Genomic DNA, 15,742 nt, shown 5'->3' on the forward strand with positions numbered 1-15,742 from the left:
TGTGTTACAGAGGCAGCTAAGTGGGAAGAGAATTGATCCAAAACACTGTTATACACAAGAAATATTGCAATGTGGAGTTTCCCCTTTAACTGCATGCAATTCTAATACCTGCCTGGACAGCTGAGTTCTTGAAGGACGGGTTTTCTATGCGGTGTGCTGAGGGTTACACACGCGGAGCCCTTCCATCCATCACGAGCGTGTGTAATTTTGCCTCCCTATGAACAGCGCAGAGAACGGTCCTTTGAAAGGTCTGCAAATGCTGGTGATGGTGGATTTTCCTGGGTTGCGAGTGATTCCCCGTGGAGCTGAGGCTTTTGCTGTGCTTTAGGAAACGGCAGTGCATGAGTCAAACAGGAAGGGTTTGGGGTTGGGACAAAAAAAAAAAAACAAGGCTATGGGCTGTTTGTCCTTCAAAATCCCAGGGAGTGGGGGGTTATAGACATAACTGCACAGTTTTGAGCCCCCTGTTTCACATTGTATGTATACAGACTATCCTATATAAAGCTTCATGTAGCACAGGGACAGCCTGTGCTAAGTGTGACCTTGCAGTCAGCTTAGACCAAAGCAGATGTTAAACATCATGTCAGCTGTGATTATGAGATTATAGAAAAGTCTGAGCAAAGCAATGTTCTTGCTGTTAAGCTACAGTAACGTGGGAAGAGGGAGGTAAGGCAGGTTCATATGCAGAGAGATGGATCCTGCAGATGCTGCCTGTGCACATGCTGCTTAGAGGAGCGTTAGGCTTGTGCACAGGAAAGATCTGGCTTGAGCATTGTTCTGAAGGTAATAATTTGTCAGACTTGCAGGCCTGATGCCTGAGTGCCATGAACATTACACATAAGGTCTGATCCAGTTCCCACTGGTGGTGAAACTTCCTGTGATGAAAATGGGCTCTGGGTTAAACCTTTGCCCTGCACTGAAACCCCCTGCAGCTGGAGGTGGATCAGCCTGCACTGCAGCCAGCGCAGGGGGAACAGGTTACTAAGGACCAGATTGCTGACAGCACCCCGTTATCCAGCCGTGGTTCGGCTCTGCCCCCCAGGTCCTATACAGCCCTTACTTGCTAAGGTGAGTTCAGCCAGTGTTTTGTGAAGGGAACAAAAGCAATGTGAAAAATAAAACAGAAGCTGATGCTAAGAGACAAGCGTTGAATTTTTAGCACTTGTTTTACCGACCTTGAGCAACCCAGGGGAATCCATGCTTGTGTTTTGCCTGCCAGAGCTGCTTTCTGTTGCTGATTTGAATGAGCTCAGTGTTGTCTGCTCTTTCATTGAACATACCTGTGCTTTTCTCTTTTCTCTTTATTTGAGGATTGAGTCTGATATACGGTCTGTGCCTAACTCTGAGCTGCTTGCGTTTTTAACATGAGAGAAACCAAGTGCATGCCTGAGACTGATTTCTTGAACTCTTTGATGGGATTGGTGGAATGCGATGCTAATGGTCCCAAAACTGAGCTGGCATTTAAATAAATTAATAGATCCAACAAGCCCCTCAAATTCAGCATGAGCTCTGTAGCCAAATGAGCAAGAAATATGGGTCACTTCAATATGACTGGGTGTCTTCTGGTAAAACAATAATACAAAGGAAAGACTATTTTTGCTCATCCTCATTAACAAGAGCTCCTTATGATTATATTTTCCACTCTACTGCTTGATAGTTTAAAGTGGGATGCTTTCTCTCTTTAGCTAACTCAGTCAAATAAGTGGCTGTGAACACAGATTCACAAATAAGTGAATTGGAATCAGTACGGAAAGGGGGGATATTTTTCATCTCCTTAAAATAGGAGGGCGAGAGGGATCTGGCTTTTGCATGTTTTGTTTTGGAAAGAACCCTCTCTAGATTAGCTCATTGGGGCAAGAAACCTCTTTTCCCTGAAGAAAAGAAAAAAAAATGGGGCACGGGGTGGGGAGAATCATACCAAACAAATGGAAATCAGAATCTGTCTCCAGCAGTTCTTTGATCCACCTGTGAAGGCACATTTAATAATAATTAAAGAAATCAGCAGGTTCCTAAGGCACCCTCCTGCTGCTGAACACTCAACCTCCCCAATTGATTTGCTGCCATTGATCCATCGTCCAAACAGTCTTGCTGGTGCCGTTTCTCCTTGATGAGCCTGTCCAGTCACATGTTGTATAAACATTTAAAACCTCCAGGTTAGAAAACATCCTCATTCTTTCAAGGATGTTTTAATCTTCACTGGACAATGCCTTTCTTTGTTACGGTAGAGGTTATATATGCAGTCCCTTGCAACTGTCTTGGCTTAAGTTCAGTTCATTGTAGAAAGCGAGCTGACCAAGACTTCAGAACAACCTCATTCTTTACAAAATGATAATATGGCACCATTACCTCTCCCTGAGTCTTTAGGCGGAGAAAAATCTGCCTTACTCAAAGAAAACAAGACCTCCATGGACAGCATGAAAGGGCCTTTTCCTTTTCTATCATTGACCCAGTAGCAGAGGGGAGGGCTCTTGTGGAGAGGGATTTTCTCATACTTGCTGCATGTGGAGTGATCTGCACTGACGAATGTTTCTTTTGGAAGGTTTTCTGGTGGCCGATTTGCTGCTTAGATCGTGAAGCTGGTAATTTTAATTTCTTTTTTGCGGGCTGTGGTTTCTAATCGCGTTAATTTCTGAAGGACACAAAACCTTTACTTTCCGCAGGACAACTTCATCAACCTCAGCTTCCTGCGGCTCTTCAGGGCAGCAAGACTTATCAAGCTCCTTCGCCAGGGTTATACTATCCGCATCTTGCTCTGGACGTTTGTGCAGTCTTTTAAGGTGAGTGTTAGGCACGGAAGAGACGTGGGGAGATGGTAATGCTTGGCACGTCTGTAGCATCGTCCATTGAGTATCAAAGGTCTTCCTCTTGCCAAGGGAACAACCTCTCTGCACCTCTGCAAAGCAATTACAGGAATATTAATGCTGCAGAAATGCTAACTGATTTGCACTGAACATACCCTGAACATTGTAGGTGCTAAGCATTTTGGAAGATGAGTCTGAAAGCTGGAAGGCTACTGATGCAGACTCACAGCAAGTGCACAAAGCTCAAGTTGCCCTTGAAAACTACCACAAAATCCCTATGGAAAAATCTTGAGACTCAGGTATTAGCATAAGGAAATGGTAGTCTGACTAATAAGTGTCTTAATGCCTGCTATTTGCCTGCAGCAAGTGCAAGGTTAAATTGCTTTCACCAGGTTTCAGTCTTGGTAGAATTTGATAGAAGCAAAACCCAAACCATTGCATTTTGGTAGTATAAACTGAAGCTGTATAACATAGGCTGTGTTTTTATGACGTGGAGGATTACAAAAATGATTTTTTGTTCTAAAGTTGAGATAGTTGCTTTCCCTGGTTTCCTTTTCCACGGCCCTTCCCTCCCAGCAAGCCTTAGCACGTCATGGCAGCTGGTATGTTGTGGCCCAGGGCAACAAGAAGATGGATCTGTTCACTAGCTCACAGGCAGCAAACTTCATCTCCTGCTCACTGGCATGGTGCCACACTCCTGAGCACTGCCCGTGCACATGGTGGGTGGCTTGGTGAGCCTGGGGACCATACCTCTGGCTTTGCACAGGGTCTTGCCTTCTTCTGGGCTGAGCTCTGAGGTCTGTGGGTGATAAGTTTACGTCCTGGGTGCTGTCGCAAGCTTAGGGGAGCTTGTCTGCAGGTCGGCGCAAGATCAGGGAATTTTGCATGCTGCTTTCTGGAAGGCGTTATGATGGCAATTGGTATTTAACGATGCAGAGTGTGGTGGGATGTAGAGCAACCAGTTTCTTTTGCTTTAGCTGTGCTTTCAAATATATCATGGTGTCTGAGTCAAAACGATGCAGAGAGGTTATTTTAGGTGATAAAACTGTGGCGAGGAATGTGCTCTCTCCAAAAATGGAAAATACTTTTTAAGAGAAGAAAGGTATTTCTCTCCTGTGGTTGGAGAGAGATGCTAGGTGGCTCAGCCCACGCCAGGCTGGGAGTGCTGGCCAGCACTGTGCCAGCTGCAAGAGAACTGGGATGGAGAACTGGTTTCAGCAGAGTGTGAACACGGCTACTGCTCTGCACCAGAGCTGGTCAAGAGCTAAGTTTCTATTAGACCTTTTAGACTATAGAGGCAAAACCTTTTTGGAGGGTGGAGATGGGAACATAGCGATTGCTTCTTTCTACAAGCAACCTGGAGAAGGCAGGCATCTGTGTTGTTATCCTATGGCCAGGGGTGGGAGTGAGTGTTGTATTACACTGTACGTCCCTTTGGGAGACACCAGACAGGCAGCTGGTGCTCTTGCATTCAACTTCTGTGTTACGTTTTTACCCAACTATCAAGCAGCTAATGGAAAGGGACTGCGATTTGGGTGGGGTTGCAGTGCCTTAGATTTGTTAGGTCATGTTTTCCTTGAGGGTGGATGCATGTGGTGTTGGTGCTGCTCTCACCTTGTAACTCATGAGGAATCCTGCAGCCAGGAGAGCCTCTACCAGAGGTTGAGACGTGGGGTCTGCAGGTGTAAGATGTTTCCACTCAGGAGAGTGTCCTTGGACTGGGTAGTCTTGGCTGGATCTTGGGAGAGGGGCTCAGCCAAGGCCCTTTTCAGTATCATCTCTAACCTTTCCAAAGTGTGTGTGCAGAGTGCTGCCCCTGAAGCAGAGCTGGGATGGTTCCCGGGCTGCGTGGGGAGCTGCTTGGCCACCTTTCCCCCATCCCTGAGCTCTCGGTCCTTGTCCCTTGTGCAAAGGTGCCCAGCAGAAACCACATCAGCCCTTTGCCCCATGTTTCCTACTGGGCTCCCCATGGGCTGCATAACCCCTCTCCTTTCCCAAGTATCACATGGTCTAGCCCTAGGGCAAGACTTCTCATTTTTTCAGCTGTTACTAATTAAGAGACATTAATTCCCCGTTCATTCAGCCTGAGTGGAAAGTAGCTATTACTCTCAGCTTGGGTGACATAATTACATTGCAGCCTTCGCTGATTTCTTGCTAAAACTCAGAATCTTTTTGTCCTCCTGAGATCACAGTCTGTGCCTGTTTCAGAGCAGGAACTTCTTTCTTGGACGTATATTTTTTCTCGTACTAAATTTACAGCAAGGTCATTAAAAATTAACATTCATACAATTATGCATAGAAAGTACCAGTGTTTTCTGGTAGCTCCAGTGCTTGTTGCAGATCATCTTATTGTGTTTTCCCTGCTTACTGCTTATCTGCTTGCAAGGATGTATAGAGAGCTCTTGGAAAGCCTAGACTGTTTTGTGATCGATGAATACCTGGCTCCAGGGGTTTGTCTTCTGAAAGCTGCCAGAATTGTTCATATTCTCTTCCCAGTTCCTTCATTTGAAGGACAAATGCTACAAAACACAGTGCTGCCCAGGAATTAAATGCTACAGGCTGACATATGCATTTGCTGTCATTAATACTGCCTTCTCCTTTTCCACAGGCCTTGCCTTATGTGTGTCTCCTCATTGCAATGCTCTTCTTCATCTATGCCATTATTGGCATGCAGGTAAAATTTTAGCTTTAATACTGACTGTAAGTAGCCTGGTTTTGTCCTGCTGGTTGAGGGTGCAAATGTGTTATTGCCTGCACAGCAGGATCAATACCTGGCTCAGGATGAGGCAAGAGTCCAGTGTCAGGTAAATCAGAAGTACAAAAAGGCCACTTTTTCTACCCTTATTGCCAGGTCTTGTGTTGAACGTGGCCCTGGATGTATGGATATTTCTGGGTGTACAAAGGGAGAGCATGGGCAGGCAAACTGGCTGCGGATGACAAGCCTGCAGCACAGCATCTTTGGAGGTGGTGGTGGGCAGCCGTGTCTCTGCGGGCAGGGCACGTCCCTTCCTCTGGGTGCAGGCATGTCAAGAGGCTGAGAGCAGGGAGCAGCTCAGGCACTGCACCTTTCTGAAAATAAATGAGACAGTTTTCTTGGCCTTGGGATGCAGCTGAACTGTGGTGTTGGAAAGGGTCTGTGTGAAGATGAAGCATATTAAACTGATTTTTTTTCCCCTATTTGGTCACCACAACACATTTATCTCCCTCTTCAGCACAGAAATTATTCTAGCTTTTGAGATCACTTGAACCAGGACAAATTCTTTTCCTGCCTTTTCTCCCAACTCCACTTGATCTACCTTTACTGACAACGTCCACGCAAGGATGCGTTTGGCCTGAATTGCTTTTGTTTCCTGTGGCAGGTATTTGGAAACATTGCACTAGATGATGAAACCTCCATTAATCGGCACAATAACTTCCGAACCTTCCTCCAAGCCCTGATGCTTCTGTTCAGGTAAGTAGAGTATAAAATACCATAAGACTTGCATGCGAGCAATAAATAAATCCTTGTTTTCCCATATGCCAGTTTAGCTGCTGAGATTCAGGCATCCCCTAAGGAAGGTATTTGGAGTAAAGCATCCGTTCCTGTTTCCTCGTCCTCGGCATTAAGGGTTGGCCTGGCACATCTCCGAATATGATAGATCTGATTCAACACACCAGCATCTCCACAAAGTAACACCCAGAGCTGTGGCACTCCACGTCAACTCAGGCAGAAGCTTAATATAAGACATAAACCCCCTGGTTTAACTGATCGATGTGGTTCCTGTCATGAAGCTTACTATTTTTTTTTTAAAGTGAGAATTCCTTTAATTGGTCATTTCTGCATTACCAACAAGTTAGCGCTTCATACGTCAATGCCACTTCTTCAGCGTGAAAGCGTTTCCATCTGGGTTCATTCTGCCTGGCAACAAAGCATTTTCAAATGAAAAAAAAAAAATCAATGAAATGACAGATTTTCATTTTCAGACCCAGCAAAAATGAAGTGCAGGCCCTGCTCCAAATCGGGGCAGCTTGGGGAAGATTTCACTTATCTGGATGTGTGCTGTGTGGTGTGGAGACACAGCGGTTAATAACTGCTCTGGCCCCACAAGTGCCTGCCAGCCGTGGTGAGGCTCGGTTCTGCGGATTATGCCGCACTTGTAACTGGATATCTTGCCTGGGATTTGATTTGCATAGTTTCTGTGAAGCCAGACGGAAATGAAATTAGTCCTCTCTAGCTCAGGATAATCACTCAACTCAATACTCTGAATTTTAATAAAACGGGATAATTATTTAGTCTCATGTCCAGACCTCTTGGTCCCTTTCCAGACCCATGCAGCAGCCGCAGTGGGACAGAGGGGACAGAGGCAGCAGGACTGCGATGGGGGAGCGGGGTTTGGCACAAGGGAATGGGGCTTCAGGACTCAATGCCACCCGTGGGGGAATCTGCTGTATAATTCAGAGTAGCCTTGAAGCTATTTCAGTTTACGTTTAGCATCAGGTTTTCTCAAAGACCAGGAGGAAGGCTTGTGAGCTGGCTCTGTGTACAAATTAGCATGGCTGTGAAAAACACTGCAACAAGATGGGCTGTTTGTGGCTTTGTGGAGGGATGCCCCTAAAAGCACCTCTGAGTGTACTGCAGAAATTACAGAGGGAAAATCTGAGGTTATGTAGAAAGTCAGGGTAAGCGAACATGGGAATCCCCCAGCTTCCGATCTATGCATGCACGTTGCAGCGGGTGGTTTATTTTGAGGACAGACCCTCTGGGACTCCAAAGTTTTTCTTTTTGGCTATTTTTCTCCCTATAGTAGAAGTAGAAGTTAGAGGGCAAGGAGGGAAATGATGAAGAAAACCTAGGAGACTGTCATGAAAAAGGGACCCAAGTCACTATGACCAACCAGACCATCCTGGTATTTCTGTATCTGCCTGATAAAGGAAATAACAGATTCAGGTGGAGAAGCCTGGTTTCATTTCCTATCATCTCCATTGGATTTACAGCCAGCACCGGGACAGAAATGTTAGCTGCTTCAAAAGGGAACAATCTAAACTCTCTTTACTTACATTTGTACTTTGCACTGGACATGTTTAAATCAATCTGGTTTTATTCTCCATCAAACCAATAAAGCTTAGCGTACCTGAGCCTGTTTGGTTTCTTTTACCCCCCTGTTACAGAGGAAAATGTTCTTTTTCCTTTCTTTTTCATGTCAGCAGGCTGGTAGTTCAAATTCCTAATGTAAATATAGTCTCTCCACTTGGACACAACCTTCCACCTAATTAATTTAGTTAATTGGGTGCAGTAATACCGCAAGGTGGATGCCCCTCCGGGTCTGTAATGCGGAGGAGGCTGGACAAGCTCACCCTCTGCCCTCCCTGTCTGCAGGAGCGCCACAGGGGAAGCCTGGCATGAGATCATGCTGTCATGCCTGAGTAACAGAGCCTGCGACCCACTCTCCGGCCTCACCAAAAACGAATGTGGCAGTGATTTTGCTTATTTCTACTTCGTGTCGTTCATCTTCCTGTGCTCCTTCCTGGTAAGTTGGTCTGATCTCTCCCAAAGTGGAGGTGCTGGTGTGGTTCCCCGCCCCAGCCCTTCCCTCCCCACTCCCTTGCTTCATCCCTCTCCCTAATTATGATTTATACAACATTACAAGACGGCTTTCACTAAAAACCATTTATCATCGTGGTGATAAAATCCCTTTAATCCCCAAAGAAATCATTTAGTCGTTAGTTTAAAGGGAAGGTTTTTATCTTTCTTCTCACAGCGGGGTCTAATATTTGGAATTAAGCATTAATCTGTTTTGTCTTGATTTGTAATGTGGTCCTTTGAAGAAGGGGACTGGGGAGGGCAGGGTGAGAATGGCCAAGATAACACTGGTTCAGAAGTACTTGCAGCAGGCAGCTGGGAGCATCACACTTATTTGATGCCTTGTGTTTTGTTTTGTTTGTCAAGTAAATGCAATGATCATTTTCTTCTGTAATGGTGATGGAAAGCTTTAGACATGAAAGCACACAGAGCTGCTGTACTTGATTCGTACCCGTGGCCCAGGGCTGGGTCTAAGCTTTAATAGGTGCCAGTGTCTTTCTGATCACTTACATGCAGAAAAAGCTCTCTGCTCTTGGGGCTTCGTTCACTTTCCTGCACCACTGGGACAGACGAATGGAAAACCAGGGACAGAGACCCAATTAAACTTCAAGCAGGAAGAGATGAAAGTCACCGCTCTGAAATGTACCAAAAAGGAACGTATCAAGCCTACAGTCAGTTCCATGGGTTTGCTTTAAAATATAAGATTTGATGCTTTGTGCAGCTAATCCCTGCTATCATCAGAAACCTTTAACCAGGAAAAAGAGGTACACGTGGCAGTTTAATGCTGGGTATAGATAGACCAACTTCAGTGGCCGCTACTGAGATCCTTTGTCCGGCTGCTGTTGCCCCTTTGACATCTCGTGGTTTATTTCTTCTGCATATATTAAAAAATGTGGAGCCCTGAATGCTTATACAAAGTTAATGCTCCATTTACTGATTCCTTCAGCACTCTGTATTTTAAAGTCAAATTTTTTCCTTGTACAAATCCCTAACCTAACATCAGACGTTCTCATTGTTATTTTCAAGTGCATTATTGCTCCTAAAGCTTTTTCTTTAAAAAAACCCAAGCAACACCCCTCCAGACTCACTCCCCCCGGCTCATATGAGCCATCCCACTGGAAACGTAGTAGCAGAATTGGAGGCTGGAGCACATCTGTGCAAAATACAGCTTTGTGTGAGCTTTGTCCCTGAGTCAGCGCTCCCAGAAAACCCTGTGAAACCACACCCTGGGCTTGCTGGCAGGGAGAGGGGAGAGCCCTTGCAAAGAGCAAAGGCAGGGAGGGCAGGCTCCAAAAATAGGCAGTGGAAAGCCAAGCAGCTGGACTGCTGCAGGACAGGGCTGTAACTCATTTCTTAAAATGCATTCAGCGCTGCATTGCAATGAAATGTGGTTCCCCACAAGTGATTAAAGCATTACAGAGCCACAGCCTTGCCAGGAGGGCACGTTTTTATGGTTTGTTCGATGTTGTTACACCGTAGACTGGAGGGGAGTTGGATCAAATGTATTTGTTTTTAAATGTTGTTTCTGGCTCTTTATGGATGTCCAGCCTGACATAATTTTCCTCCTGTAATTTACACTGTTGAAAAACATAAATTGAAATTTAAAAAATATACAGGAACTTTAGAAACAATTGTATGCAAGCAAGGGAAAACTGTACTTAGCCATGGCTGGAGCTGGGAGAAGGGGGCTGGCGATCAAGGTGAAAACTCTCAAAAGTTTTGCTGTCTCTCGATGCTCTGGGGTTACTGTGGACTACAGGTTTGGAAGTTCCTGATTGGCATTTCGTGATGACATGGTGATTCGTTATGGACTCTGCTTATCTGTACTGGTGGATCGTGTGCTCCAGTGAGAGCCAAGACCCCTTCCTCCTTCCAGATCACACAAGAGTATGAATTCTTTAAAACTGCACAAACCCCAAACTCCACTGCCTGATTTTTCTTTTAACAACCAGCAGACAAGCTGGGGACATCCATATTCAGTTTAATTTTGCTCATCCCTGCGCGAGAGCTCACGGGCTGCTTCACTACAGCCCTCCTTGCTCAGCATGGTGCAGAGGAGCAGCACTCACGGCAGCAGCTCAGCCTTCCTACAAAAGACACAAGGAAGGTAGAAAGGGGCCTTGTGCCAGTCAGGTCTTTATCTAGCACAGGAACATCCATTCCCACCTGCCCTTCCATTCTGCTGGCTGCAGCTTGATCTTTTCCCGTTGAAATCCTCATGACTCTTCCATTGACTTTAATAAGAGGAGAATCTTTATATGCCAGAAGCGTTTGCTGGGGTCCGTGTTAGGCAGCGGCCATTAGGGACAGGAGTCTTTTTTGTATGCTGCCCCTTGTTTTTCTGAAGATCTTTGAAGGTTTGAATCATTATGAGTCTAAAATAGGACATTCAGGCTGAAGAATGGTGTTTCTTCTAGCTGTTCTTGTCTTGATGTGCCTTGATATGAAAGTGCTGGAAGAGTTCACATCACCCAGTTAGTGAAGCAGCCGCTGCAGCCTGTGTGCTGGTCTGTGCTGGCACAGGGTGAAGAAAGGGCAAGGGAGAGGTGCTGAGCCGGTCGGGCTCTGGGATGGGTCATGCTGTAGGGCATCACCAGTGATGGGGACGTGGCCAAACTGCCCATGGTCAAAAGCCGTGGCGAACCTGACGCGTACTGCAGAGCTGGAAGTGGCTTGCAGCATGCAGGGGAGGAGGAGGAGGCAGCAGCATCCCCAGGGACCGAGGCCTGAGTTTGTAGAGTTTATTCTCCAGGGTGCAGCTGCTTCTTGTAGAAACCACACACCCTGCTAAGGGAATCATATCTGCTCCCCTTCCATCTTTTCTTTTTTTCCTTTCCTTTCCTTTCCTTTCCTTTCCTTTCCTTTCCTTTCCTTTCCTTTTCTTTCCTTTCCTTTCTTTTCCTTTCCTTTCCTTTCCTTTCCTTTCCTTTCCTTTCCTTTCCTTTCCTTTCCTTTCCTTTCCTTTCCTTTCCTTCCCTTCCCTTCCCTTCCCTTCCCTTCCCTTCCCTTCCCTTCCCTTCCCTTCCCTTCCCTTCCCTTCCCTTCCCTTCCCTTCCCTTCCCTTCCCTTCCCTTCCCTTCCCTTCCCTTCCCTTCCCTTCCCTTCCCTTCCCTTCCCTTCCCTTCCCTTCCCTTCCCTTCCCTTCCCTTCCCTTCCCTTCCCTTCCCTTCCCTTCCCTTCCCTTCCCTTCCCTTCCCTTCCCTTCCCTTCCCTTCCCTTCCCTTCCCTTTCCTTCCCTTTCCTTTCCTTTCCTTTCCTTTCCTTTCCTTTCTAACTGCATTATTGCTTCCTCTCTGCAGATGTTAAACCTGTTTGTGGCTGTGATTATGGACAATTTTGAATACCTGACAAGAGACTCCTCCATCCTTGGGCCCCATCATTTGGATGAGTTTGTTCGTGTCTGGGCTGAATATGACCCAGCTGCCTGGTATGTACACTGTTATATGTGGAGAAAAGGATATACATTGTGTATAAATGCCATACCTATACATGCAAACAGCCTGTTTTAACGTGAGTACAGCTCCAGAAGGAAAACTACTCCAAAGCGTGAGGTAACATTGGTGGTAAATGCTCCAACTTCAATTCACTGTGCACTGGAGATGAAGAAACCTGATGTCATTATAAGGGCCGTTCTTTCAAATAGACACGAAATAGATATAAACCAACAAATCAAGAAAACAAAACACACTCTCCTCCCCACACACACAGAGCCAAAAATTAGTAGGGTAAATTCAAATGATCTTGGCTAAATGGCCAAGTAGAAAAGCTGTTTAGCATTTCCAAAAGGAGCTTTGATTGCCTTTGGTTTCTGGATCCCAGTTTGGAGATAAAAATATACTGACTCTCTTGCTATTGGCAGCACTTTAGGTAACTGGAGAGGCTAGGCCTTGTTATACCTCATTTGTGCAGCATTTCTCTCCTAGTTGAGAACCACCTTAATGGTTTCACAAATCCTGTGCACACCTGAGGCCACAGAAAAAAAAAAAACAAAACACCCCACAAACCAACAAGTTTTCAAGGTGCTATGTCTCCCTTGAAAGGAGATGATGTACCCCACTGCTTTACATCCGAGTCAAGTGCTACAGGCTCAGCCTTCATCGTTTGCCTTCACCCACCTGTGAGGCAGCAGGGAGTGACATGATGTTGCTCAGCGTAAGGGTGGTTTGCTGAAAACGTGATTTTTAAACAGACATTTCTCATCAAACCCAGTGTTTTGATCTTGGAAGCCTCCTTCTAATGACATCACATTGTGGAAGGGAATTTTGTTCTTCTAAACAGTATTTTAGCTTTTGGACTTGCAGTTGAAACATAAGATGTGCGAAATAATAAGAAGAAAATGCATTGGAATATCTTTGGAAGCATTTCAGTTCTCAGCAAGCCTCTGATAAAATGTTCCCAATATAGGAGTGTGTTAAAGGAGGAAATGGTTTTCTCACAGCCAGGTGGTGAGGTGTTTGGTTTTCTCTCTTTGTTTTTCTTATTCAAATACACTTGCAGGGAAAGCTGCACACCTGGGCAGACCCAAGAGCCACTGCTGAAGCATTTTACGAATTTTTTTAAAATAAGGGAATGGCTCTGACCAGTGATCACTTCTAGAGCAAGACTGACTTTAATGTATTGCTTTTCTCCATTGCCCAGAGAAAGCTACTGCGTAACAGTCCTGGTGACTGTGTTATTTTCATTTCTAGATGCTCTGGGATACAGGTCACGGTAATTTCATTGATATTCTGCAGCTTGGGATTTTGCCTGTTGGGAGACTTTTTTTTTATTTAAAGCTCTACTAATTTTGTATCCATTTTCCTCCCCATGAGTTACTCTGCAATAAATCTCCTCTGTATTTGTAATGAAGCTGCCTCCAGCTTCTCCAATCTTTCCACTCTTTTTTGTTTCCCTTCAGTAGAGACAGATGCAGAAAGTGTTTGTATAATCAGCATCTCAAACTCCCTGCTAGGATGCAATTAAACTGCTTTAAAATCTCAGTTAAATTGATTTAGGCTAACTTTAAATGTAAACTTATTCCAAAATTACTGCATTTCTCTGAACTGTGTGTGATTTTGACTAGCTCAAAGCCATCCATACTATGAGCCTGCATATATACTGCACACATACTAGCAGCTTGTAATCTCCAAGGAGATTTTCATTATCACGTGCTCTGTAAGACAGACAAGTCCTTTGTGGGTATTTGGCAGGCAGTAAATAGCTTTTTTTCCTTTTTCAAATGCAGTTCTATCTCTTAGCACTAGAAAATTTCAATGAGACTGAAAACTTGGGAGTGCCCGTTCTCTCCTTAAAAAATAGTCTTGGTTCTGATTAGCATCCGTGGGAGGAGTAACACACCTGCAAGGGAAAAAATTAGTGTCAATGTGCTTTTTTCATGTTTATGTGTTCAGGAACTTTCCACCCATAAGAGGCACAAGCATTAAGTTTACAGAAAGATTTGCTCGCTCTATTAACTCTGAGCGCAGAGGTTACATTTCATGAGTCACTCAGAGGCCAAACCTTTTCACTTCTAGAGCTGTTAATACACTGTATGTCATATATTAAAATCCTAATTCTGTTTTTCTCTAACCTTGTTCCCGTTTTGCTCTGGTGTGAAGCTATTGATGTTGGCAGAGTGACCAGGGGCAGAAATGCGAATCATAGGACAGCCAAGACATGATGCTTGAGGCTTGATCCTAAAACATGTACTTGTTCTGGACTTTCTGTGTGTGAATAGTTCCACTGAAATCACTTATGTTTTCATAAATGGGACTAACATTTCTGCAATTTAAAAGTAATCTGAAATCCATTCACAGTTTAAGGCCAGAACAGATCTTTTGGTCATTTGAGCTGAACTTCTTGTGAAGCTCTGGACATGGTATCTCACAATAGCTATCCATGGACTGAGCTTAATAACTTGTCTTTTAAGGTATGGCTCCCAGCAGTACACCCCGTTTTGACCTGAAGACACGGGGCTTTTAGAGGACCCATTTTTTATTCAGCTGTTTGTTCCACTAGTTGGTCAAACTCATTGAAAGAAAATGTTGATCCAATTTTTTTTTCCATGTCAACCATCTCCTTTTAGCATTTCAGCTCCCAGTATAGACATGTGTAGGGGAATAGTAAATAATCACCATAGCATAATCTGCAAGAAAGAAGACTCCCAGGCAGCGTTATCTTATGCTTAGATGCAGGTGAGCTGGTTCCTGCTTCCATCTGTCACTAACTGATTGCCTCTCTCAAGGTCCATTCTTTGATTGTCCCAAGGAAAAAGGAATTACACTGTTTGTCCACTTTCTGTAGCTTGAGACCCTTGATGAAAGATGCTGCATGGGTAAAAAGTACAAGCGTTGTTATATTTTTGTTATATAGATAATAACTTAAACATAGGCTTAATGTGTGTGTATTTACATACTATTTCCAATATCACCTTTGTTTTTGTTGTAAAATCTAACTTTCTGTAAAGTTTTCTGGGGAAAAAAAGCATTCAAAAGGAAGGAAAAAAAGTAGCTAGCAGCCGTTGTTCTAGATGTGTGTCGCACTCAGTAAGGGTAAGTATGGGGAAACTGTTGGATTTAGGGGTGGCAGAAGCCTCGGGCTCACAGAGAAAGAGAGAGTGAGAGAAATAGGGTGCACACAGTGGTTTGGGCTGGGATTTAATGAGGAAAGGAGTGAAAATACTGAATTTAAGGATGAACTAGGAAAGAAAAGAAAACTGGATTTCTATAAGCTTTTATTTGTTCAAGATATATAAAGTGAGCGCTTTATCTCTCTTAAACCCCCCTTCCCACTGCATACCCCTTAGAGATTCTGGAAATGTTAGTCTTGCCATCTCACTCCCAAGAGCCAAAGGGAATTCTACTGGGCAACTCCTTCAGCAGTTGGGAGGAGGTGCAGGTGCTCCCAAGGGAGAGCTTTTCCTTAGCTATCTGAGATAAAGGCATGCTGATGAAAATAAATAAAACTCAAATAGATTTAAACAACCTGGGAAAGAATACCCAGTTTGTCATAATTAGTCATAATTTGCTGCCATGACCTTCCGATGCAATACATCTGCTGGTTTGCAAGCCTTCCATGGACTCTCAGAGAGCTCAGGGAACTGTTTATATGTATTTTCTACACACTGATTTTACAAAACCATTCTAAAATTTCAGTAAACTTCTTGACTCAGTTAAACCAATATACTTTTTATAACCACGATTAGGCCTGCCGCCAAGACTTGCACAGTTCCATTTGATCAGTTTCTGAATTAATAGTTTTGAGTTGATTGTGAAGGTTTTGAATAGACCTTAATTTTTCACATCCAAAAAAACAGTAATATTGAAGGAGGTATTCCAAAATATTCCAGCCTTCTTTATATAACGTACCAAAATAAACATAGTGAAGCCAAATCATCTCATTT

At 44.4% G+C, this 15,742-nt stretch overlaps 1 protein-coding gene across 6 annotated transcripts in view; it reads left to right on the forward strand.

The window, feature by feature from the left end:
- Nucleotides 1-15,742, forward strand: part of CACNA1B (calcium voltage-gated channel subunit alpha1 B) — a 300,789-nt gene that overhangs the window by 255,783 nt on the left and 29,264 nt on the right. For all 6 annotated transcript variants that reach the window (XM_087752565.1, XM_087752559.1, XM_087752560.1 and 3 more), the window contains 5 exons: nt 2,661-2,777; nt 5,410-5,475; nt 6,161-6,252; nt 8,158-8,308; nt 11,661-11,788. In XM_087752565.1, the coding sequence (XP_087608691.1) occupies nt 2,661-2,777; nt 5,410-5,475; nt 6,161-6,252; nt 8,158-8,308; nt 11,661-11,788 (554 nt within the window). The remainder of the gene's footprint in view (nt 1-2,660; nt 2,778-5,409; nt 5,476-6,160; nt 6,253-8,157; nt 8,309-11,660; nt 11,789-15,742) is intronic.

The sequence above is a fragment of the Nipponia nippon genome, unplaced genomic scaffold (genome assembly GCF_047370975.1).
Source record: "Nipponia nippon isolate SJK-2023a ecotype South Korea unplaced genomic scaffold, ASM4737097v1 scaffold_16, whole genome shotgun sequence".
In the NCBI taxonomy this organism is placed as follows: Eukaryota; Metazoa; Chordata; class Aves; order Pelecaniformes; family Threskiornithidae; genus Nipponia; species Nipponia nippon.